The 27,241-nt window shown below is 31.4% G+C and overlaps 2 protein-coding genes across 3 annotated transcripts; both read right to left on the reverse strand.

The window, feature by feature from the left end:
* Positions 1–15,725: 15,725 nt before the first annotated feature.
* Positions 15,726–26,559, reverse strand: LOC139481895 (protein PML-like). Of its 2 annotated transcripts, XR_011654723.1 has the most exons (6): positions 26,117–26,559; positions 22,847–22,933; positions 19,673–20,472; positions 19,021–19,219; positions 18,341–18,457; positions 15,726–17,267 (listed from the first exon to the last, which is right to left on the reverse strand). XR_011654723.1 is itself a non-coding variant. In XM_071265412.1 (3 exons), exons 1-3 carry the CDS (start codon positions 19,058–19,060, stop codon positions 16,471–16,473), a joined length of 954 nt encoding a protein of 317 aa, XP_071121513.1. In that variant the 5' UTR covers positions 19,061–19,163; the 3' UTR covers positions 15,726–16,470. The 2 variants fall into 2 exon arrangements, 1 of the variants encoding a protein (XP_071121513.1); XM_071265412.1 differs by lacking the exons at positions 19,673–20,472; positions 22,847–22,933; positions 26,117–26,559 and having other exon boundaries at positions 19,021–19,163.
* LOC139483277 (uncharacterized) lies at positions 23,520–26,107 on the reverse strand. The gene is made up of 2 exons (XM_071267306.1): positions 25,501–26,107; positions 23,520–23,746 (listed from the first exon to the last, which is right to left on the reverse strand). The coding sequence occupies exons 1-2, from the start codon at positions 26,048–26,050 to the stop codon at positions 23,520–23,522; spliced, it is 777 nt and encodes a 258-aa protein (XP_071123407.1). The 5' UTR covers positions 26,051–26,107.
* Positions 26,560–27,241: the final 682 nt, after the last annotated feature.

Genomic DNA, 27,241 nt, shown 5'->3' on the forward strand with positions numbered 1-27,241 from the left:
CACTAAACGCTAAAATGTCGAAATCAGAATATTCAGCTTGAATCAGATCTATTTTCGGGGCTAGGCTTTGTACGTTTAAGTGAATAATTGAGACTGCTTTTGAAAAAAGTTCACCGAAATCCAACATGTCAGTTGAGTTAATTGAACTTTGAGAAGAATCGATATTGTCAATTGGACCTGGATTTACCTCTATGCCTGCTAGGATGAGCAAAATTTGAATAACAAATAGTTAAAATAAATTATAAATAGTCGAAGATTAACATATCCACTTGTTGTTTTTTTCTAAATTTGAGTCTACATGTTTCATCTCTGAAGGTTTAAGGCACACGACGTTGCATTTCGACATTCTACTTTGATTTCTATAAAGGATAATCAATTAGACTGTTTTTATATTATTTTTAAGGAATAAGTTTACAACAAGAACATTATGGTTTTCCAAGATGCACCGGTAAACTGTATTGAGTATAAAGGCAGTGACATTTTCCATAACGTACAATACACAAATATTACGATCGACGTTCACTCAGAAAGTATAGTGTCTTGTGCTAAGTTATGCTCTTATCAAGACAACTGTTGTGTATACTATAGGGGGTTTTGAAAAACTTACATCAAGTTGTCGGAAGGATACCTCTGAAAATTGGTCTACTTCGACTCAAACAGACACTGGTTCGGATGTCATGCACAGACAACTTTATGGTAAGTTTGTTATAAAACATAATGTATTTCTTTAAAATGTACTGTCTGAAAAAGCGAAATTCTGTGTTTTGTTTAAGTTTCCATCCAGTCCAAATATATATCTAGATACTAATAGATATGTTGTTTATTATTCACTGAGACTCTCAAAATATAACATTTGCAGAATTCTGCATCAAAAACTGACTATGAATATTCAATTTTTTTCTAAGTAATACCAGGGAATGTTTAGCACTTAAGTGGTAAGCTCAACTGTATTTGGCAAAACCTTTCTGAATTATGGGTCCTTTATGCTGTTCAATTTCGTACTTTTTGGGCCTTTTATATTTATTTATTCGGCCGTCTTTGCTTATAGTGTTATAGACGATCCGTGCTTTTAGCGTATGCAAGTGTAAGTCTTGTATAAATGGTTAGTATTTTAACCATAGGAATACCTTACTGCATTTGCATGCATAACTAGTAAATTTTTACAGTTAACAATTTACAGGTTAGGAATGTGATATAAGTAGGGGATTTGGTTTACTGCAAATCGTTATTGAGTTTCCAGATAACAACTGTACACAACTTTAAGAGTTTTCATTTCACCAACACCTTGTTTGATTTCTATGCGACTTTCATCTACTTGTAGAGATTTGTTTTTTTCTCCTTTTAAGAGTGTAGAATTTTAAAGACATGAATTTTTATATGAAATATTTACATTGCGAATTCATGGAAATCTTTGGCCCATTTTTAAATCAAATGCTAGACAAATAATGAGTCATATGTTTTACTATATCACCACAACGTGTCTTTTTTTATCTTTCAAAACCGACAACTAAAAATGTCTACTCGGAGTGTGAGCTAACAAGTTAAAACCCGCGACATTCTGTATATATGTGCCTGTCCCAGGCGGGGAGCCTGTAATTTGTGCCAGTGGTTGTCGTTTGTTTATGCGTTACATATTTGTTTTTCGTTCATTTTCTGTACTTACATAAGGCCATTAGTTTTATCATATTAATTGTTTTACATTGTCATTTCGGGACTTCATTGGTAATCATACTCTATCTTCTTTTTATAATTACATAAACATTTCATCAGTTTTTCTGTTGAAAAAAAGGAGAAAAAAGACAATGCAAATCTATCAGTCACAAAAAACATCAGAAAAATTAAATAGAAATTAATAACTACCTTTGATACCACTGACCATCATAATATTGTTGAATATTCCTTTGGTGTTACCGATTTATGTTGTGTGTGGGCTAGTGGGCTTTTTCAAATCACTGAACCATAACAAATACATTATTAATACAATATAAAAGCTACCTCAAATTGTTCGTACATCATCGAAACTTCGAAATCTCGTTTTGTAAAGCTTTAAATAAAAAAATACACAGCATCAACCATTTGTCATTTGTTAACAACATTTGTCATGTTTGAGCAACATTTGTCATGTTATAACAACATTTATCATGATTGTTGCAGTCCCTCCGTCATGTACTGACTGTTATAGTTATACAACGTCATTGTATAGAATTATTGAAGACACTGTTTATTGGCAAAAACAAGAAACAAAAGATTAGAATGATTTCATTAAGGATGCATTAACTAACAGAAATGCTGGAATGTGTAAGGTGTACCTTTTGTCCTATGACATTAGAAAAATATTACTCTTACCGTTAGATAAACTGCTATAACGACCCTATGGTCACAAAATGGGATTCAATTATAGAAAGACAACTACAACATGTAACAGCCTGCTATGGACTTATAATACCCTTTGTGTGACATGCGTCAAAATACAGTCCGACAAGATGAAAGGCTTCTGATTGTATTTACCTTGATTAAAAGATACAATGAGGACAAATATACATAATGAGTCCTCAAGCATTTATACATATACTAACAAAGTAGAAATATCTGTCCCTAGTTAGATGGTTAAATTTCTGTTTTTCAATCGGTACATCAAGCAGATATTAATATAACAATTAGATGTAATGCTGACATGCTGACTTACTGGAAATATAATCTAGAACCAATCTTATATTTTTCAGATACCATATATTTTCTTGGAGGATATAAGTGCAATGCTAACGAAGGTATCAGATGGATAAATACTCCAAGTCAAGCAATGACATTCACAGATTATGCAGATAATGAACCAAACAAACCTACCATAGAACTGTGTCTTGGATCCTATGGGCACATGAAATTTCAATGGATTGATTGTCCATGTAACTAGTTAAAGTCTTATATTTGCGAGTTACACCGCCATGTATATATTGTAACGCCAGATATCTAGACATTACTTATGCAGGGTATCGAAGTTACCTACATTGCTTGTATTTGTAGGTCATATATCCCAATAACTTCACAATTATATAAATAAAACTGAAACTTGACAACCAGCTTTGTTTATTTATTTTTTCTTGAAGTTAAAAAGAGAAACGAAAAATACGAGATGGACAGTCAAACTCATAGATTGAAAATAAACTGACAACGCCTTGGCTAAAAAGACAAAGACAAACAGTTGGACGAATTAAAAAACAAATATCAACGAAGTTAAGTTGCAATGTATTAATGAAGGCAACGAACCAATAGTGATGATGTTTTATGATGATAGAAGTAATATATAGTTTTAAAAATATAAATAACTCCACCATTACAAATAAATTAGGCAATTGGAATATCTTATGTAATGCAACATTTGAACAAGTGGGAGGTTTAGTTAGCTATAAATCCAGGTAAACCTTACAGTTTTCGTCAAACAATGCACGTTTTAAATCATAAATATGAAAGTTGTTTTAACTCGTTTATTTTGTTAATTAAGGTAGCACAATACAAAGATTTTATAACTCCAACTCCCAAGTTTTAAAATGCTGTAACTTTCTTAATAATGTTTGAAAATTTATAAAAGTGGTAGTTTTGGATAGCTAACAGATTACTCTTTCAAATTAATGCAATGTTAGTATTATGCAACAATTATGTAACCAATTATAATATTAACTGTGTCTAAAATATTTTTCACCAAATTTCCACTTTCAAATGAAATTAGCTTCTTCATAGGTATCCCTAGAGGGTCTATTTTATTATATGTTGTTCTTATGGCCTTTATCTACAAAAGGGTGTCTCAGATTTCAGATAGAATGTACAGAACAAATTTTACACCTAATTAAACATTATCTTCTTTTATGTGGTTAGGATGTTTACACTAATTATAGATTTATGAGAGAATGGAATACCATAGAGACAATCTGAGACACTCTTTTGAAGCCCATGATGTGTTGATTAAGATTTCGTTAAAATTTTCTGTATAATTAAAAAGATGATAGAGCTAAATTCATTCAAGTGAACTTACCCACATTTTGCCACTAATTACATAATAATTGATTACATAATGATTGCATAATAAAAATATTGCATTCTTTTAAAAGATTTATCTTTTATCTATCTATATATACCTCTTTTGTTATTTTCTATGCATTCATAAGAAAGTTACAGCATTTCAAAGGTTAGTGATTGGAACTAAAAAAATCTTTGTATTGTGCTACCTTAAACTTAATTTTATCAGTTTTTATAGAGTCTCATTTTTAATTTACCTTTGAGTTCTGCTGATTATACGTGTTTGAGTGGTAATATAACATTGATATGATTAGCACATATCATTTGAACGATATCGGTACAATTTAAACGTTCAAATCATAACATTATAATTCTTATTCTTTGATTAAAAATGACCCCCCTATTTTTTTCCGGTAATGCATTGCTTGCAAATTGCAATATATGACCTAATTCTTCAATTGTGTTATACATTAATGAAACGTTCTGATGTCTTTTAATCTCGGCAAGTTTTAACGACAAATCAACTAATAGTTTTAAGAATCGAAAACAAGCAAATAGTCTTATAACACTTTTTTAACAGACCCTGAATAATTGACCGTGTTAATAGTATAACGCATTACCACTAAGTACATTTTGGAAAAGAAAAAAAACAACAAACAACAAACAAACAAACATATTCAATAGAGTGTTTTAATAAATGTTTAACTTTCTTCCAACCCTTGTTTGTAGTTTAGTTGTTTTAAATTTAACCAATTAACTATCGACTATATTAAAATGATTGGCATCCTGTTATTCAAAATTGTAATGGATTTGTTTTTGTATAGATATGAAATAAATATATTTTTCATCATAATACAAATAAGTAAAATGGAAAAACGTTAATAACGTACGTAGAACATACTTCTTTTCAGACTATATGAAATACCACAAGGTTGCACTATTCCTTTGTATTGAAAATATATCTCCATCATATGGATTAAATAGGAAGTCAAATATAAAACCTGAAATTTGTTCAAACCAGCCTGTTAACAATTGATACTAAACAATACATGGGGTCAAACTAGTACACTGTAAGGTTCATATATTTATCAAATCAGTATGTTCCAGGTACGAGTTAGTGTATGCATTGTATATTATAATCAGTACTATAACCAACAAACCATGACCAACATCTTTAAAGTATCAAGAGGAAAACAGCAGTGTCTCTTTGTCTAACCCAAATCGTCAAATATTACTGATGGAAAAAAAAATCCTACAATATTGTTTCGTCCTCGACCGTCCTATACTAAACACATACAAAACCTGCCTCAGTATTTTAATGTAAATATTATGTTTATGTTGTATGAGCTGTTCATGTAAGTTACATGGATGCATCTCGTTAACTAATGTTTCTGTATCAATTTTCAAGTTTCCTTTCTATTGGACATGTTGTATGAACTTCAAAATTTTACAGGAAATTACAAAAAAAATGTAAGACATTGCGTTTCAAATGTTCTATAATACACATTTTGTTTTGTTTATTGGAAGATATAATGTTTATATTACATATCATATTATGTCAGGTTTTGTCAACTACCCTTGTTATTGCTTTTTTAGTTTGTTATATATTAGACAAAATCAATCGTAAACATGTGTTTTTTCGGTGATAATTATAAATAGGATGAGTTTGTCATACTTTTAAATAAAGGCAACAGTAGTATACCGCTGTTCGAGACTCATAAATCGATTGAGTAAAAAAACAAATACGGGTTACAAACTAAAACTGAGGAAAACACATCAAATATAAGAGTAGAACTACGACACAACAGAACCACACCATTAAAATGTAACACACACAGAAACGAACTATAATATAGCAATGACCAATGACTTCGTACAGAACATTTTAATAAAAAAAAAGTGGTGGGTTGAACCTGGTTTTGTGGCATGCCAAACCTCGAATCGGAACATAACATTATAATGTTTTTACATCTAACTTATAGGTTCAATTCTAGGAAATAAGTTAAGGTATATATACGAGCTTATGAAAGAGATGGACAGTATAATATAATCTAATTTCAAACAAGAATTTAAGAATTTAGTATGTTATGTTGACGACAGCAAATACGTAACAGTGATGTTAATTAAGGACTTTTAAACATTGCTAAGCACTAGTGCAAGTAAGAAAATATCTTGCTGACATTGACGAAGTTCAAAACTAAGTCAAGTGAAGCAATTCATGAATTGACAATAACACATATTAGATTAATGATGTATAACAATCTGTTAATCGTAGAAATGAACAAAAGTGTACATGATTGGTACAAACTATTTTTAAACTTTATTACAAATCTCTGATAATTTTTTTCATTACTTTTAAAGTAAAATCTAAATGAGACAATTTGACGAACTCAATTTTAATAACACCACAACGATGCATTATTTTTCGAAGATGACTTACAGCATGAACAATAGCATTATCAGTCATGACAACTCATAACTGCAATTTTTCGAATTCAGTAATGAGTCAATAATGACAAAAACAGTAAATACTTTGACACTGTAATACAACAATGACGAAATAAATCTGCTTTGACACGAAAAAAGGTAACATAATAAAAAAATCACCAGAACAGGTGGTACATGTATCCACTTTAACAAATTAGCTTTGATATCTATTAATACCATTTTATCCCAAATGTTGTATATAAAAAGAATAAACAATACAGCTTTTGTGGTCAACAGTTTAAAGCAATTAAATATAATCACAACGAATAGCTTAAGGAGGCTCGCGGGTATAAGATTTTCAGAAAAAATTAAACATTTATTTTTCATTACAAATTTTATTAATTACCTTAAGTAGTTGTTACTTTGTTATATGATATAAAAATCATTCCAAAAAATCAATACATGTTGACCCCAGGTGACTTTTAAAATGTAGATATCATTGCAAAAGCTCCAAATTATCTTCCTTTGGTGCAAAAATGCCCTTTTTTGCATTAAAATTGAAATATCTTTTGAATTCATCGGTGATCTATATTTATTATTGTTGTTTTCGAATAAGCTGTACATAAACTAAATAATTGTTAAATTTAAGCGCTTTCTGTAATTTAGTTCTTTTTTTATTTCGATATTACCGCTATTTCTCCTATTGGTTCAACAGAAAAAAAGGACATTAACAAAAATGTATGCTTCTTTCGAAAGCAGGTTGTGAGCGTAAATGAACGGTGACCCCATTCTTTTATTTCATTTTTCTATAAAGTATAAGATAAAGTTCATTTAAAGATAAATGTAGCGAGATCCTATACTAAATAAAAAAAAACATTTAGACCCGTGAGAGCCCTTAAAAAGCAAATTGTATTTTCAGTTGCATTCGATACAATATTTTTTTTAGTTTTCAGTCGGTAAATGAAAATCTGTTATCGCGCTGTTTTTTTGTTTTCTTTCTAGATCGTTTATTATTCAAACAAAGCAAAAACATTAATTGCAATTCTGAACATGATTTTTTACATACGCTGCTTATGTTTAGATGTACAATAATAACATGAAAACAAGTGTTTGTCAATGAGGCAACTTTTCACTGCATGTACAGTTAAAAGAATATGCATAAAGTATAAGTATCTTTAAAGTCTTCTGTTCTAATTCTATTTAATTTCTGTAAGATTAAGTACAAATCAGGAAAATTATATTCTGTTTGAATTCTTTATTTTACATAGCTAAATGTATAGTGGAGGGAAGACATCTCAAAAACATGTTAACTGCGTCGCATGTTTGCGCCTGTCCCAATTCAGGAGCCCCTGGCTTTTATTAGTCTTGTGTTTAAGCCTGTATCATTTTATATCTTTCGGGTTTTTGTGTTACGTTCATTTTCATTCAACTGGTACATTATATACATTTTTGTGTATGGGCCGGTTGGAGCCCGCATCCTGCTGTATTCCAGACCATAGCGGCATATGTCATGAAGCAAATCTCATTTGATCCGTTACTCTAGAGCTAGCTCAAATTACGTTGCTTTTGTTAACGAGGAATACTGCTTTCTCAAAAGTTGCTAAGACAGGGATATGAATCAATCAAATTAAGGTCATCAATCAAGAAATTTTACGGTCGCCATCATAAGCTGATTGGCCATTATGACAAAAGTGTGTCAGAAACCATATCTGACATTATTCCTCAGTCATAATAACCTTCCATCGTTACCGAACTGAACAAAGAAATAACACGACGGGTGCCGTGTACGTTGCAGAAAATGCTTACCCTTCCGGAGCACCTGATTTCACTCCCGGTTTTTAGTGGAGTTCGTGTTGTTTCTTGCTTATTTTTTATAACTGTTGATGTAAATGTCCTTTGGTTTTATGAGTCTTTGTTTACTCCTTGGTTTTGATTGTTATTGTCTTATTTCATTACATAAGTTTGTGTTTGTAACCATTAGTTGATTTTATCATCATACGATCTGTATACATTTTAGCATTGTCAATGTATAATTACTTCAAATAAAGAATGTTCAATTTGGAAATTGTTAAATAGTTTATTGATTCAAAACTATTTAATATTATATGATTGCATTGCACTTAAGAAGTGTGATCAAGATTTAAAATGAAATACTAATGTTTTGAGCGTATTTGCTTTCATTCAAAACAAAACAATGTAATCGAAAAATAAAACATTGAAGTTCACACATCAATACATAAGATAAACAAAGTGTCGAGGTACTTGAGCTACAATTAAAGTAAACAAATAAATTTTGAAAACTATAAGTGTCAACAAGAAGTGTCATCAGTTCAAACAACGAGAATATATTGGACGTTGCTTGTCGCTTTTTATAGCAGTATACCATATATTTGTTTTGCATTACGACATTACATTGAAATTTTAAATCATATGGATATACCGGTAGATTGATTATAGCTTTTATTTATAAGTTCGTCTGGGAAAACAGGTAAATTCATAAAAGAGTATGATTTCGAAGAATACGACAGTAACTGTCATTGTTTTGTTATTACCACTATTAGTGAGTGTAACGGCCGTGAAATTTACTATAGGTTACAATCAGCAAATATTTCAAAGCTTGAACACAATTGACATGTACTCAGATAATACAGTGGACTGTGCTAAGTTGTGCTCTACACAAAACAAATGTTGTGTAGCAAGTTTTGAAAAACTCAAATCAAGCTGTCGGATAGATATTTCTGAAAATTGTTATATTACGACCCGTACAAACACTGGATGTGTTACCTTGAACAGAACGCTTTATGGTAAGCTGGTTATGTCATTGTTAAATATATTAAATTAGCAGACTAATTAGAGATATGAAAACAAAAATATTTGAACCTAGTTGAACAAATCAAACTTCTTATTTCAAGATTTTATTTTAGATACGGAACAAGTAAGTATACTTGTAGTCTTCTGTCATGAAATCATACAAAGTATCATACACGTTTGAGAAATCAGCAGCTAAAAGATTAATCTGATTAAAGTTTACTCAGCTAAATGCTATCATTTTAATTTTATTAAAATATTTTATATTTTTAGCGCGTTAAATTTTTTAAAATGTGCACTGTCCTAAGTCAGTAATTTGATGTACAGTAGTTGTCGTTAGTTTATGTAATTTATACGTGTTTCTCGTTTCTCGTTTTGTTTAATATAGATTAGACCGTTGGTTTCCCGTTTGATTGGTTTTACAATAGTAATTTGGGGGCCCTTTATAGCTTTTTTTTTCGGTGTGAGTCAAGGCTCCGTTTTGAAGGCCGTACATTGGCCTATAATGGTTTACCTTTATAAATTGTTATTTGTATGGAGAGTTGTCTCATTGGCACTCACACCACATCTTCCTATATCTACTCATTCCAATTGTATTTCCATACTATGCTGTATCTATATAGTATAAATATATTGCTTAATAGCTCCGCCCACTCCCGGACTGAGTATTGAATGAACCTGCGTGACCTCATAATGTGTATTGCAGTCGCATTCCAATGACGTATCAATTGCGAATTAACAATTACTTTTATACGTTCTGTTTGTTTTCAAACATTTCTTAAGAGCAATAAAAATCACACCAATGTTCTAATAACATACACACATGAACAGCAGGCTTTTCTACGATGACGACTTTTGTTTCAAAAACTTAAATTTGTATGATTGTGTAACAAAAACAACCATGTCAATTACAGCAAGCTTGTTTAGTGAATGTCGAGTCTGAAGTGTAGGACAACTCGTACACTCCTGCTTCAAATTGGACACTGTTTTGTTAATTGTTTTACTGTTGAAATTAGTTGTTATGTTAAAATAGATAATTATTCACCATGAGTGATGTATTATTGTTGACCATTCGAGATTCTTTTTTTTTTTGCGAACCCGTCGTCAGCTGAACTTGTGATTATTGTACCGTATTACTACACGGACCTCAAGGGATTTCAAATCGAAAATAAATGCAAAATATGTGGTTTTGTGTCTTTTAAAACACAAATAATATACAGAATCAATTGCAGGATAAAGACAATAACTCTTTAGTGTCTTCAGAAGGAGCTGTATTTGTACTCGGCTCGAAACAGGTGTTATAGCTCACTAAAAGCTCGCATACACCTTATTTCCTAGCCTCGTACAAATACACCTGATATTAAAAGGCACTAAACACTTATTGCCTATAAATCTACAAAATGCGGCAATTAAAACTGAAATATAAAAATGTTGACTGTTTTTGGCAAAATCTATTGCAGTTTAGTGTCCTAAATTATCTTCTAAATACTACTTTATATGGCCTTTTTCTTTTATTTGATTGTCACTGACTTTTTTGTAGACGAAACACATCTCAAAGAATAGAGTAAGATTATGTAAATAAGTGCAGTAAGATAAAAATCAAAATAAGTACGGAAATAAGCGATAATAACTGTTAACTATAACTAGGAATCACATGATACATGTGCACAAAAAACAAATAGATATTAAAAACCAATTGTTAAAAGGGCAATTAAAAGTCTTTTAACATCAATTGATATGTTAATAACAAGCGTATTTCGGTGAACTCAAAGTCACTCACTATTGGCGTCCAATGATAGATCTCTACGTAATAAACAACAAAACGGTTTTATATACTTTTGTCTGAAATAATGGAGACAATATGTACTTTCGCGTTAAAAAAATGTTACTGTCAGTTTCATATTTCAGTTTTCCTTTTGCTCGATGGCCAAACATACAGTCACCGTTGTTATCAAATGAAAGATAATTTGTTATTTCTGGTAAAATCAATGGTTTCATAAGTTGACTTACTTTTCAAATATTCCGAAAAGATATTGTTTCTCTATCTTGCTTTTAAAGGAAGTTAAAATCACGATACAAAAAAAAAACAAATACAAAAAAAATGGGAAACAGATCTCATAGGGAGTCTCAGTATCGTGTCATCGTTACGTTTGACGTGTTTGAAATTGTAGGGTTTTTTTTATTTCATAAGTGAATTGTCCATTTTGAATTAGACTTTGAATTTGATTGTTTTGTTATTTTACTTTTTCATGACAGTCCCTCCATCGTGTACTAACTGTTATGGTTATGCAACGTCAACGTATACAGTTTTTGAAGACCAAGTTGATTGGAAAACGGCTCGGGTAAGTTATGTATACTGTTGTGGGATGTAATTTTAAATTGTATGAAACGAATTTAACTTAACCATATCCCGACAAAACCAAAAATATCGGTAACAGATTACAATACTGTCCAATATATGAGAAATTCGGCTTTACAAAATATCAAGATGTTTAAAATGTTATGAATAATAGTACAAAACATTACAGATATTGCGTTTGTGTATACGTTTAAAATAAGAACGTAGCACCATGATATAAACTAATCATTATTTGGAACCGATACTTTAATACAGAGCAGGGTCATTTATCATGTTTATGTTTGATTTATATCCTATCCTTCAAGCTGTATATACGTTCGGGCTTGTAATAGTCCAGTCGATTTGTGAAACAATTGTTGAGATTGTGATAAAAGCATCAAACTTTGCAGAGTGTTAGTTGATGTCATAAGTAACTTTTATAGCTATGAACACAATTCAGAAAATCAAAATGGCGGCTCTGGGCGGCCATTTTGAAATCATCTTCGAAAAATTAACAAAAATTATTAAAAAAAATATATTACTTTACCAATTTTGATAACCTTTCGTATATTCTTGGCCTACTTCGATTCGTCCAACTCGGGTTGACTCGAGTTAAAAGATCAGTGCTAATGCGCATGTGCTCAACCTTTCCGAATCGAAGTCAAAACTCTTCCATCGTGTAAAGGATGTGAAAAATTATTTTTAACTGAGTATTAAAATAACAAAAAAAACAACGTTATGTTTCAGAAAAAGTCCTGATCCTGTGTGCTTTTGCAAAATAATGTGTTAGTGAGTTAAAAATGGTCGAGAAAAAAATTGTTCAGAAAAAAAAATCAATTTCTCTTTTATGTCGAACATTACCGACAGTTGATAACAAATTAACAATATTTGTTGATTTTAAAATACCGGAAATAATAAATTCGCCACGTCAGACTATTTCTTCGGTTGTATTTTGTCAAATACCAGTTTATTTGTATCACTTTTATTTGTTGCAACAATTTGACGCCATCTTGAAACTCGATTAAACCTACCCCGACCCAGGGTTGATGTCGAGTTAACTCGGGTAGGTTCAAAAGGTCAAACTCGGGGTGTTCGGTTGTCAGTCGAGTAAACTCGATAGACTCTACTAACCCGAGTTGGACGAATCGAAGTAGGCCCTTATGACAAAGACTATCAACTAAGGACAATTGAAGTATTAGTGGCCATCTTGCATGGTGGCCACGTTGAAAACTTAAATTTCCAATATATCATTATTCGCTATCCTAAATTGAATTTATACTCTTATTTTCTTTTTGCTAATAATTTATTTATGACTGTTACTATTCATATAGGATATATTCACCAAGTACTCAAATAAGGCATGCATATGTTGACAAAATAAATATATCTAAAGCAATACATAAGTTCTTTTACTTGCAGTTAGCATATAAGGCTTAGTTACTTTTTACCACAAAAAAAAATGCGTGTATACAATATGAGTTATGACCACTCTATGTCGAAAAGGAAAAATAGGTAGGTTTTTTGAATCAATGGAGCTTATAAACTTATTAAGGTGGCTGGGGGGTATAAAAATCTAATATAGGAATTGGCTAATTTTTTTAGTAAATGAACTTTATCATATGTTTGGTGAAAAACAAAAATAAAAAAATCGGTTCACCGTCTAGTTATTTTTTTTTTAGGGTTCAAATTTTTATGGTTTTCATTCAAGATTACTATAGAAATGATAGGGAAATGAACGCAAAGCTACCTTTTTTGAGGAATTTCTAATGAAACCTAATATAAGATTTTTTAATGTTAGTATTTTTTCCGTTGCTTAAATATTTTTTTTACATAATAAAAAATAAAATCAACAAGTCACCGTCTAGTTAAGACAAAAAATGTACATCATTAAAAATAGTTGGCATTTTTCAAAAAAGGGAGATAACTCTCTCTTTTACATTTTTTTCAAAGTTTGGAACTATATATATATATATGATACAACAGACCTGTTTATAGAAACTTGTTATACCTTCTATACATGTAAGACCATATATTATATATATAACATTTTCAAACAATCGCAGATGATTTGCATATTTGTTGCCATGGCAACCATAAGTAAAAAGGGAAAATCACTAATTTTTGGCCAATCTTTTAATGTTCAGTTCAAATTAAAGATCATACGATTTGAAAAATGAACAGAAACTTATTCTTCAATAGAGATGTGTTTTTTTTAGGACCTGCATATATATATGGAGGTCGTAATTCCTAGGGGCGAATAGTTCTTAGTATGTCTGAAGTTCTCTTGCTAAATATCATTGGTTTCAGTGGATAATATTAGCATTTCGTTTGATTGTAATGAAACTTGGACAGCTGAAAAGTAAATTCAGTTCTTATTTACTTATGGGGTTTTTAACAATCATGACTGGCTATAATGTCCTAGGATAGTCGGTCATAAGGCATTGACCATAGGAATTACGGGGATGGGGGAATGACAGTGATATCTTCAACACAGAGAAGTAATTTTCGCCTCAATAAAAGTTTCAAGACAGCTCCTAGCACAGGATTTTGCAGCTAATTCTTGCTAAATATTGGGTCAGTATGTGATCCCTTTCCTCCATAATGCATACTATTTCAATAATAACACTATTTTCCTACTGGAGTAGCACAATATTCCTTACATACAACAAATATAGTTGATCTATAGCTATTGCTTAGTTTAAAAAATACAGCCGTAAACACGAAAAACACGACTATTACCACTGAACGAGGGAAATCAGGTCAAGGTCAGATGACACCTGCCAAGTATCACATATACACTTTAGTCTTTCTATATACTAGACATATTGCTTGATATATAAACTGAGTATGGACTTGACTGATTCATGAAATGAGTTCAAGGTCAAGTAAAATCTGTCTGACCGGCATGTATACCTTGCAAGGTACACACATACCAAATATTGATATTCTAATAATCATATTAATAAGAGCAAATAAACATTACAAAAAAATTAATAGAAAAAGGTTAAGTCACTCAACCATGAAAATGAGGTCAAGGACTTTGGACATGTGACAGCCGGAAACTTCATAATATTAGACATCTATATACGACGTATAGAGCATTCAGGTCTTCCATCTTCTAAAATATTGAAGTCGTAGGCTAAAAAAAAATACCATACACACTCTCTCAGAAAGATGACTTGCACTGATTATTCAGTTTTCTAGACCATAGCTCATCTACAAAAGACCACAGGGACCTCCACTATTTGTATTCTAATTTTGATAAAAAAATGATAGCAAGTATATAGATCTTGTAATACTTAACCTTCATGCAATGTACACTATTGCTATGGTTCAACTGAAGCTGACCATCTGGAAGTTCTTAACTGGTCAGCCTGATCCAAAACAACTAATGAATTAAGTCAGGAGCCTGTTTTTAAGTGGTTGTCGTTCGTTGATGTGTTACTCATTTGTATTTGTTCAATTTTGTACTTAAATAAGGCTGTTAGTTTTCTCATTCATCATTTCATGGCCATTTTTGAGCTGACCATGCAGAATGGTCTTTGCTCATTGTTGAAGGACATATGCTGACTTATTGTTCAGTATGTATTTGTTTGTGGGCCAGCTGAAGGACGCCTTCGGGTGCGGGAATTTCTCGCTACATTGAAGACCTGTTGGTGACCTTCTGCTGTAGTTTTTTCTATGGTCAGGTTGTTGTGTCTTTGACACATTCCCCATTTTCATTCTCAATTTTAATGTAAATTTTTGTTTCATTTAGTCTTTAGTGAAGAGTTGTCTCATTGGTAATCATACCACATCTCTTTTTTTATAATCCTGTCATAGATGTTTTCTCCTTACTGTACACGACCCTCATTGACCAGCACAAGAAGTGTCTTGTAAAAAGCAGGAACTGCTCATCCTTCCAGAGCATCTAAGTACAACCCCTGTTTTAGTGATATTCTTACTGTACCTTGCACTTTTATTTTTTTTGCTTGCCTTTTTTCCTTTGGTATGTGCTCTGCTATGTTTCTAAACGCATTTTGTGACACTTTGTTATTCACAACTTTTAAGATAAATAGACAAACAAAATTATTCAGTTCTGCTGAAATAACACAATTGATGTCCAGTTATATCATGCACAAATAATAAATAACAAACCACATTCCAATTTTAAAGTGAGGCCATATAAAAATATGTGTGTGTTTCGGATTTCTTAACCAATCTATGATGAACCCTTTCAAGCCTGAAAGTTCCCAGCATTTTGTAAAATTTGTTCTATTTTTCAAACAAACTGATATTAAAACTTTTCTGTTGAAACTTATATTTATGGAATCAAGACTGTGAAAAGGATTTAGAATTATTGTTCAAAAATAGATACAACCCTTTTTTTTACAAAGAAATAGGAAGCACACATATATTTTATTTCCCTTCTTTTATTTTCATTTTTGTTTATTCATAACAAAAGTGATGATATTTGTTATAATGATACATGGAATTCAAGATATCATCTAATCAGAAAGAACAACACACACAATATTTATGTTAATATATATGTAAGGTGGCTTAGGACAAAAAAAGTTTTGGCCAAAAAATTCAACATTATTGTTTTTATCAAAGCTGTTATGCATTCCCTTATATCTGGTTTATAATCATAAATACTGATAAACTATTAGACCAAATATTTTGGAAATTTTTGTAGGTCAGGTCTGTTTTTAGTTTTATTCATCAATAAATCTATTTTTCTAATAAGTTTAAAACAAAAAAGTGTATACTTCTTATAAGGAGTGATTGTGAGCATAAATGAACAATGCACCTATTATATATATATATAAATATATCACTTAGAATTTAAAAATATTTAAAAAAGCAATTTTTATCATAGTAAGTTTAAAATTGCCCAAGCCACCTTAACTTTCAGGAGTCAAAAAGTCATACATCTTTTGAATAATCTTTTTACAACTGGTTACACGCACTTTTCCTTGATTCGTAAGTTCGGACAACAGTGCGCGTAAACCATCTAATCCATTTCTTTCAATAGATAATTTTAAATGACACAACCTTAAATTAGAACGTGCAGCTTTCAAAGCTGTGGCTTTAGATAAAGCTTTACAGTTAATAGCCTCACTAAAAGTTGTTAAATTATCTTGATGCATGTGGCAGTTATGTGGATAGTTGGAAGAAAAAATAAAATCTGTGATGTTATCAGATATAACATTTCCTTGTGATGTACAAGTGATTAATCTAAATAATAGTCTAGTGTCCTCTAAGGCATTATGAGCAGCATAGGTTTCATCAAGAAGTGTGTCAACAAGATTTGTCTGACTATAAGAACTTAGTCCAGGAACAACATGTTTAAATACATCCAAACTATCTACAAATCCAATTATATGGCTACAAAATTCTGAGTACATGTTATAAAATCTTAAGGCATTGTACAAAATATGACAGTCAAATCTCTTGATAGTGTGTCCAACAAGAATTGGTTTACATGAAAATTCTGAAAGAAATGTAATGAAATCAGTAAGAGCTTGATGTGGATATTTAAAGTTGACTGGTTTTGAATTGTACAGCATATTGTTTCCACGCACTGTGATCTTTGTGATGTTGGTGGCTTCTTTTGATATTGGTTGGCTTGGTAAGATGTAGGTATCAAAAGTGCTGTCTTTTGAACAAGCTGCAAGTTGTATAATATCAGATGATCTACCTGAAAAAAAGAAATTATAATGCAATAGGTACTATTACAGGATTGATTCAGGGGTTCAATAAACTTTTGTTTCATCATCAATGATTGTATAAAGTCTCATGCCACCTTCGGGTTTAACCTTAAAGCTATAAAAAAAAACTCTCTGTCCCTGAAATCATTTTTGTTGCATAATAATATTATTTTGCTTGTGACATTGCATGCAAGAGAAGTTGGAATCATAATTTACTATGCATATTTGAATGTCTCTACTTTAATATGTAATTTTAAACACAGTATAAAAACAACATTCATGAGTTAGTTACAGGTCATTCAATATTTTTAATTTGAGATGGACATACAATTACTTGCATAGCAATACAATACAACACAAGACTACCATCCAACAACTTAAATTTTAGCTTTTTTCTATTCATGTTATAGTCATAACATTCATGGGTACAGCTGGATATGCCTGCAGAGGTCCAAATCTGAACAATTTGGACAAAAATGGACTCTCTTAAAGCTTGATTCAGGTCTAAATTTGGATTGTAATTAAATATTTGACATATTATAGGTTTCTGAATAAATGAAGTCAAAGAACATGAAATTGGTTATATGAATTTAATTAGGGACGACATCAGAAGATCGATGTAGGATAAAAAACTCAATTCAAATAGTTTGATGGTGGGGTGGAAGGTGGAGTGGGGTTGGGGTCAACATTGCTGCAAGTTTTCTTAATTCAAAATCGATTTTACATATATCCATAGAGGTAAATCAATTTTTCCCAAATTAAGTTAAGAGGGCCCTCTATCTATGTAAATTAAGTTTTTTAGGTAATTATCCGAGAACTGGAAATTTCCTTTTTTAATAAATAAAACCCCATTACTCAAAAATGTAAAATCTGAATTTTTTAGAATTCTAAAAGGAGCTTACTTCATAAGATATAAGCAATTAACCAAAGTTTTATGCAAATTGGTGCAAGCCCTTTTTAGTTCATGTCCAACATGTTGATTACAGACAGACTGGACAGATGGACAATGGTATACCACAATACGTCCTGTAAACAGACGTAAACAATGAAAGTTAAAACTTACTAAGGCCTGTGGTTTCTAAGTCAAACACCAACAAAGGTGCAACTGTAATTGCTTCTTTGTCAAATTTGTCTATTTCCATAACTTCAGGAATTTCTTCTTGATCTGGATGTTCCAGTCCTAGAACAAAAATTGTATGCATGAAGTATAAAATTGATCACATGATAAGATGACATTGACATTGAATCAGTTGTTAGAATGATGACATCAGAGACACTTAAAAGTGTATATTACCAGCAGTTTCCTAACTTTTTTTTTCTGCTGTTTCTGAAATCTAAACATTTTATCCAATACAGTCAAAAGACAGTTGTATTATAAAATTACACAATATTGTAATGTGATTTTTTTTTAACCATTTGATGGTGGATACATGTATTTGCAACAGGCAGGTTTTACTGAATTTTGACCACAAAAAAAGCTAGATATTTTTTTTTTAATTTCAAATAAATGTATCTAGGTTATGTACTTATCAGTTATCAGATCATCTTAATATAATAATTTAAGTGAAAAAACTCAAAACACATATTAAACTATCTATTAGTAAAAGCAAGTCCAATTAAGCAAATTAACATCCAAACAATGATATGTCATGAGATGATGACAATGTCAATGTAAGTGTAAAATTACATGTACTTGTTCATGGTAGATGATACCAAAAATAACTCAGTATGTAAAATAATCACCTATTTCACTTCCGTAAGTTTTTCCTTCTCTGACTTCCATTCCAGAATTCTTGGAACTTCTTTTCTTCTTCAGAAGCAGACGTTGTTTTTTTCCCTCTCTTGTCTTCGAAACAGTTGACTTTCTGTCTCTCTTTCTGTTTTATTTCAATGATCTCTTCAATGTTTCAGTACCAGGTGATAATCCAGATGAGTCATGTACCTGTAATAAGTTTAACATTTAACATTTGATGGAAAGGGGAAACATTTAGTGGCTAAGCCAGTCTGATATGATACAACATGTACAACAGAATATTGGCAAATATAAGATAGATAGAGGAGTAAACGTTTGTAGCTTATACAATCAATGCTTTACTTGAAAGCAGGGAGGTAAATTTGAATTATGAATTTGCACTTATTCATGAACCTTGCCCAGTTGTTGTGTTTTCAAGTCTAATTTTATTTTTGTAATTTAATTGTTATTGAAGATCTTTGGTTCACAGTTTTTTTAGAATCTTAGTGATCAACATCTTGTTATTCCAAAATTGTAGACACTTTTCATTGTTGAAGGTCTTATAGTTAGGTGTAAATGTATATTTGTAATTTTCTATATTGCTATTTTACATTTACACTAAATTTGCTTATGCACATAATATTAACCATATTTTACACTAACCTCAGACACATAGCTATAGCCTTCATTTTTCTGTAGAACTGCTGAACTAACTCTGTAGCTTAAGCTGGATGAGGCAGAGTAATGTTTGTATTTTGGTGCTTTAGTAGCTATGGTCATATTCAAACTCTCATTAGCTTGAGAACTTGCTAGATTTGCCAGTTTCTTTGAGTTTGGCACCAATTTATCCAAGAACAGTTTTTCAAGATCAGACTTCAAGTCCAAAGATTTTAAATCTTTGCCATGTGGAAGGCTTGAATGTTTGTAGGTGGTTTTGTCTTTTAAGTAGCCACACCAACTTTGCACACAGTGTGCATGTTCACCAAAAATGTGATCAATCGACGCCCTTAACCCATTTTCTATTCCAGTTTGGTTTCCCTTATTTTGGTCAACCATGTAGGCAAAGTTTCTGGTAATAGCATTTATCACCATTACAGATAATTCCTTATGCTTTGGCTTCATGCTGTATAATTTGTTGACGATATTTTTGGTTACATGATTGCGATCACTAGTTTTCTCCATATGAAGATCCGGCATTTCCTTAATGGCTCTGTTGTATCCAGTTGAATCATCATCCCCAGCAAGTTCTGATATTGGGACATTTTGTTCCTTCAAATCACGGATCATCTGGACAACCATGTCAGGCTCCATTGCTTTTGCTGATCCAGTCCAGTTTTTAGAGCACTTATGTTTTCTGGGTACTTCTCCTTTTCTGTTTGCTATGCTGCATACTCTGCAATCCCCAGATCTCATGGTATGATGCAGAACTTTCCCAGTCTTCTGTCCAATAAGTGATGCTACTCCTGAAATCAAAATAAATACATATATGTAAATAGTCATATAAGTCACTAAGCTGTAACAAAGAAGTGGGAACATATCAAATTGTTAAAATCAGTAAAGAGAAACTCAAACTTCTTTGAACAACCACACAGACATCATCATAACATTATTTGAACATAAAAAAATATCTGTCTTATTTAAAATCTGTATAGTAAGAGCCAGATTTTATCAAAAAAGGATCCATGTTTAGATTCAGCATATCAAAGAAGCCCAAGAATTTAATTTTTGTAAAAATCAAACTTAGTTTAATTTTGGACCCTTTGGACCTTAATGTAGACCAATTTGAAAACAGGACCAAAAATTAAAAATCTACATACACAGTTAGATTTGGCATATCAAAGAACCGCAATTATTCAATATTTGATGAAATCAAACAAAGTTTAATTTTGGACCCTGATTTGGACCCCGACTTGAAAACTTGGTCAATAATCAAAAATCTATGTACATTTTTAGATTCAGCATATCAAAGAACCCAAAGGATTCAATTTTTGTCGAAATCAAACTAAGTTTAATTTTGGACCCTTTGGACCTTAATGTAGATTAATTTGAAAACAGGACCAAAAATTAAGAATCTACATACACAGTTACATTCGGCATATCAAAGAACCCCATTTATTCAATTTTTGATGTAATTAAACAAAGATTGATTTTGGACCCGGATTTGGACCAACTTGAAAACTGGGTCAATAATCAAAAATCTAAGTACATTTTTAGATTCAGCATATCAAAGAACCCAAAGGATTCAATTTTTTGTGAAAATCAAAAATATAAAATTGAGAATGGAAATGGGGAATGTGTCAAAGAGACAACAGCCCAAATTTCATAGATTTCTATTTACTTATACTAAAGTTATGGTGCGAAAACCAAGAAAAATGCTTATTTGGGCCCCTTTTTGGCCCCCAATTCCTCAACTGTTGGGATACCAACTCCTAAAATCAATGCCAACCTTCCTTTTGTGTTCATAAACCTTGTGTCAAAATTTCATAGGTTTCTATTTTCTTATATTAAACTAAAGTTATAGTGCGAAAACCAAAAGTATTTGGACGACAACATGATACCAATATACGACCACAAAATAAAAAAAATTGCTGTCGTATAAAAAATGACTGAACTTGATCTTTGTTTCATGGTAATAAGCATCATGTATCAGTTTTATAAAATAAAGTTAATGCAAACTTGAGGACTTACAGAACAGACAACGGAAACATTTGATAACCCCCCTCCCCTTATTCCATACCCTTTTGTACTTGTTGTGAGTGGCCAAGACAAGGGAATCTTGCCAAAAAGAGAATTAGCTTTATGTAGTAGGGCAGGTATAATATTTATTTAATGGAAAGCGGATTATGCAAAATGTGAAGAGTCAAAAATTTATTTTATGCGTCAATAAATGCAAAATAAATTATTGCCATTCATTATAAATAAATTTCTATCAAAAATATGGCTCAAAGCACTTTTTATATTATTTATATTAACAATAACAACGTACACACATGGTTGCATATGAATACACAACGTCAGAGTGGGCGGGTCGCCATTAAGATTGACAACATTGAAAATAAAACTCAACATTTTAACCAATCAGAAGACAGTAAAAACACCAAATTTATTTATTTTCATGTGCATCTAGGCAAAAGGAGTAGGTCCGGTAAGAGCCCTTTTTGGCCCCAAAATATAGCAGTTTTACAAAATTCTGAAAATGTAAACTTTTAGTTATTTATTGGATAGTAGAATGGTTCTGCTACATAAATATTGGCTGTTTTTGGCAATGCAATGCACATATATTGAGAACTAGCACCATTAAGTCATGCTAAATTACTGAAATCATCAAAATTCAAGCATTTTAGTTAAATTTTAGACGGTTTCCGTGTAAAACAAAAGTGGCCGCATTCGTGTTCATCCAAAATATTTAAATGGAAGTTGTATTTGATGATAATACATAACATATATAAAGATTGAGGATGAACACGGATGCGGCCACTTTCATTTTTGACAAAAACTATCTGAAAAGTGACATTTTTTCGCATATTTGGTAGGTTTTTCATATTTAAGCTTGAATCGGATCATTTTTTATGAGTTAAAATCTTTCACAAAAAATAATTGAATCAAATGAAATAGACACTTAAGTGTTTAAAAAGTGGTCAAAATCTTTCGTCAGATGAAACTGAAATTTGAGGCCAAAATCGGTCCTTACCGGACCTACTCCTTTGTTTAGTCAACATTAAACAGACAAGGAAATTCCATACCCTGTTAAAAACATATCTTTCGTATTTCATAGAATCAAACCTTTATATTTACAGGCATAATGATACTTTAGTAATTTTTTTGATCAAAACAAACCTGATAAACTATTATATGCTCTTCCAGAACCCTTTTTTTGCCAGCATGTGTCTGTTGATGCATGTATACCCTCTTGTTGTTGACTATCTGAAAGAAAATGAACCAGTTTAATATTGATAAATTTGAAATTTGAAAATGCACTTTTTAGAAATAATGTCCAGTTTAAATGTAGCAACATTAATTAACATTTTCACATGTATGGCTGATAATTAGTATTGCATTTGAAGAGTTGATTTGATAGTTTTCTATCAAGATAACTAGTGATACATACTTGTAACTTCAGCACAACATGTTCTGAGACAGATACAGTCTGCACCGAATATCTTTTCTAACTTCCAGTCAGATGTCCAATTTTGAACATCCTTTATACATGTATATGTGGCAAAACAAAGAATTTTTTAAGACTTTCAAGTCCAACTTGAATTTTGTCATTGATAATGCCGGTGCAACAGATAGGGAGCTAAGGTTTCAGACGAGATTTACATATTAAATGTGATATTTATTGAATAAAAGTTGCTTTGTTTGAGAAAAAAAAGTTTGAGGTTTTATGAAGTGTACAAGCTGACACATGTATGTTATTTCATATACTGTAACCAGCTGTTTATAAGTTGAAACAATCCTAAAATACTCATGTACAATATAACAAACTCAAAGTTACTCATAACATTTCTTTTTAAATGTTTTTCCTCCATTCAGTTGAATAAATAATATATGTTAAAGAAATGGCTTCAACAGCTTCCTCTAACAAAAACTTCCTTTCTGAGGCCTCTGCACTACATTCCATCACCTCACCAATCTCAATTTCTCTGTCCTTCAGGGTCTTGGAGTTTATACAATGTAAATTCATTGCTGCTAGCAGATTGTTTAATTGGGTCTCCCCAATTCCAGCATGAATCATCCCTGAAAATTTTATGTTAAAATAAGCATCTAAATTTAATAAAATGGATTTGACTTCAAATACTTATTTGTTCAATATGGTATTTATTAATACATATACTGAAATACATTTTAGTAATACATGTAGTAATCATACTAAAAGCAACATTTTCAGAAATAATTACCTTCTTCTTCATCCATTCTCATGAAAAAATAGATGGTTTTTATTTACATGCCGGAAATGCAATTTTGTTTGATACTACACATTAATGACTAATTTTGGTGAAACTATTACATGTATTAGCAGAATCTGTCAATTTCTGCTAGTTCAATCTGGCATTCTTGCATGTTTAAACGCACATGCGTGATTTAATTCCTTGGAAAATTTATAAGGTAAACAGTCATTGTGAAAAAATAGTTTAGAATATGGAAAAAAACTTTCTTACCCTGACCATGGCCAGTACAAAAGAACTTTCCATATTTTATACCTTTAATCTTAAAGTGGAGAATGAAAACCATTTACCAAATTTCTATTAGCCCTGATTCTATTAATTTTCGCATTGGTGTCAAGTGCATACTGTTTATTATCTGAACAGATTAGGTTAAAGAGTGTTGAAAATTTTACTGAATCTCAACTAGTTTATTACTTTCTTTTTGAGGTGCATAGTAGAATATGTATTTATTGATACATGTATTTGCTAACCGAAAAAAAAAATAGTCAGTCAATTTGTGAGTACTGTATAGATAATAAATAAAAATGTTTCTGTTTGTATATGCCTGTCCCAAGTCAGGAGCCTGTAATTCAGTAATTGTTGTTTGTTTATGGGTTACATATTTGTTTTTCTTTAATTTTTCGCACAGAAATTAGGCTGTTAGTTTTCTTGTTGACATTTTCATTTCAAGGGCTTTTATATATCTGACTATGAGGTATTGGCTTAATTTATTGTTGAAGGCCATACCGTGACCTATAGTTGTTAATTTCTGTGTCATTTGGTCTCTAACGGTCTTTTGTGCAGAGTTGTCCTATTGGCAATCATACCACGTCCTCTTTTTTATATTGTAAATTCTTTTCATGATCTAAAATTTGTACATCATTGTTAGTATTACCAGGCTACTTTTTCAAAAAAATTATTAATCCATCAAGGACAAGAATTAAATCAGTCAGTAAGAATCATTATCTCATTGAACCATGCATGCTTCAAAACAAGCTATCAACTTTTAAACATTCTCATGTGTTTCCATACATATCTAGAATATATATGATAATATCATATATAAATATCTGATTAAATTTATTAAACTTTAATACATGTACATGTATTCTTGATATATATTATTTTATAGTAAAGAGAACAAAACAAGGGCCAGTGGACTCTGCTGACTATGAGATATGGGCTTTGCTTATTGTTGAAGGCTGTATATGGTGACCTATAGTTGTTAATTTTAGAGTAATTTTGGTCTATTGTGGAGATTTGGCAATCATATATTCCACATCATCTACTTTTATATGTATGGGCGAACAAACTCACTGCAGACGAACATGTTATCAGGACAAACGGACCTTATAAGTTATACCGCCCATAGTGGACAAAAAGTTTTTGTAAGAAATGACTACATGTAGCTACAACATACCTATACCAAAAGTACAATCTCTAATTATAATACATACATGTACACATGATTATTTCAGGGAAAGTCTCCATATGACTGGCTCAATGCAATAATTGGTAGTCATTTATAATTGGAAAAGATAATAAAAGAGTAACATATTGAAGTACCTGTAGCCACTTTAGTATTTATATCAAAAATACCATTTCCTCTTTTCACTTCAGTGCGATAGTGAGTTTTGCCCAATTTGATTCTGTCAACATTTCCACATTCAGTACACTGAACAAACAATATTCCTGACAAGCCAAGGGGTCTGACTCCAAGTGAGTTGTGCAGGTGCAAAGGAGTACAACACTTAGTGCATTGTTGTAATTGTTTGGCAAGGACATCAAGTTCTACCACAAAACGGCAATAACTTAAATCAACAAGATCTGATGGAATGTATGTGAAGTCTAAGTCAAAATCTACATTGTAATCATTTTCTGCCGAATCTATAACGATTTCATTTTGGAAAAAAGGATCAGAACAGTTAGTGGTTGTGGTTTCTTTGACGTAAGGATGGTCGATAGAAATATCAGGGACAACATGTATATCAACTTCATCTTCAACAGTTTGTGTTACACAATTTGGTCGGTTGTAAACCAAGTTTTCTACCCTTTTAGTTTTCTGTATTTGTTTATTCTTTGAAAACTTCCCTCGCTCATTTCTTATTACAGACATACTCCTACAGCAGACGATATTCTGGTTATAATATAGTTTACGGTTGTTCCGATTTATTTTACTTACCATTTGTCTCGAGTTCTTTCAGGTGCACAGGACTTTGGCTGGTTCATTTCGTAGGTGAAACAGCATATACAAGACATATAAAAACACCGAAATATTCACCAGATTCCGTCGTTTCCGTTTATTATTTCTTAGTCTACAATAACCGCCTGAATAGTACAAACTACATTAATAACTTTCGTTTTTGACTTCCTTGTTTACATATTTATAAAACCGGAAGTGCAAAATTTAATAACAAAATAACTCATGAGATAAAAATAAATATAAATAAACGTAAGGTAAGATATTGTATAAATAAACAAATGTTTTATTGGTTCAAAACTATTTTTAATACGCTAAATAATAATGTATGAATTGTTGTGACAACTGGCCGGTTTCCGTCATGGATACCGTAACTATGCGCAACTTGTTGCGCAGTGGGCGCGAAAATTTAAACCCGTGAGCCCCCTTAAACAAATAGACTAGAAAGAATTTCGAAACGCTAAGAGAGGACACTTGAGGATTTACAATGCCAAGCAAATACAAAAAGAGCAGACATTTGAGCTGGTAATTAGTCATTGTTTGTAAGCATACAAGTGTTCTAAGTTGATGAAGGCCATGTAATGGGAAAAAACACTCCAGAATCACAGGGCAAAAGGTACTAATCCTGTTCCTAATCTTCAGATCAAATTATATTTTGTCAGGAAAAACGAAAAAAATCTTAGATGAGTCACTGATTGAAAATACCAGTAACATTATAAACAGACACAGTTGTGATGAACCAACAAAAACAATGATTGCAGGGATTTTTTTTTCTTTTTCTTGTGATGAGGTATCTGACTATCATCATGAAGCATCGACAATTATGATCGACAATAGGGTACGTGACTGTCACTTGAACTGCTAACCATTGTTCTTTTAGTCAGACCCAGTACAGGAGATTAATATTTCAGGAGTAGATATCATGCTAAATGTTTGTAAAAACTGAACGAAAAGGCAATAAGACAGAATTCAAAGACACAGAAGGAAAGTTGGGTCTGTTATCCATGAAATGGGGCTTGCCAAAATGATAGAAAACAGTGACGGCTCACAGTCTGGAACATATATTGTTTTAGTATTTGAAATTGCTGATATCAGTATATTGTACAG

This window comes from Mytilus edulis, chromosome 7 (assembly GCF_963676685.1).
Source record: "Mytilus edulis chromosome 7, xbMytEdul2.2, whole genome shotgun sequence".
Classification (NCBI taxonomy): Eukaryota; Metazoa; Mollusca; class Bivalvia; order Mytilida; family Mytilidae; genus Mytilus; species Mytilus edulis.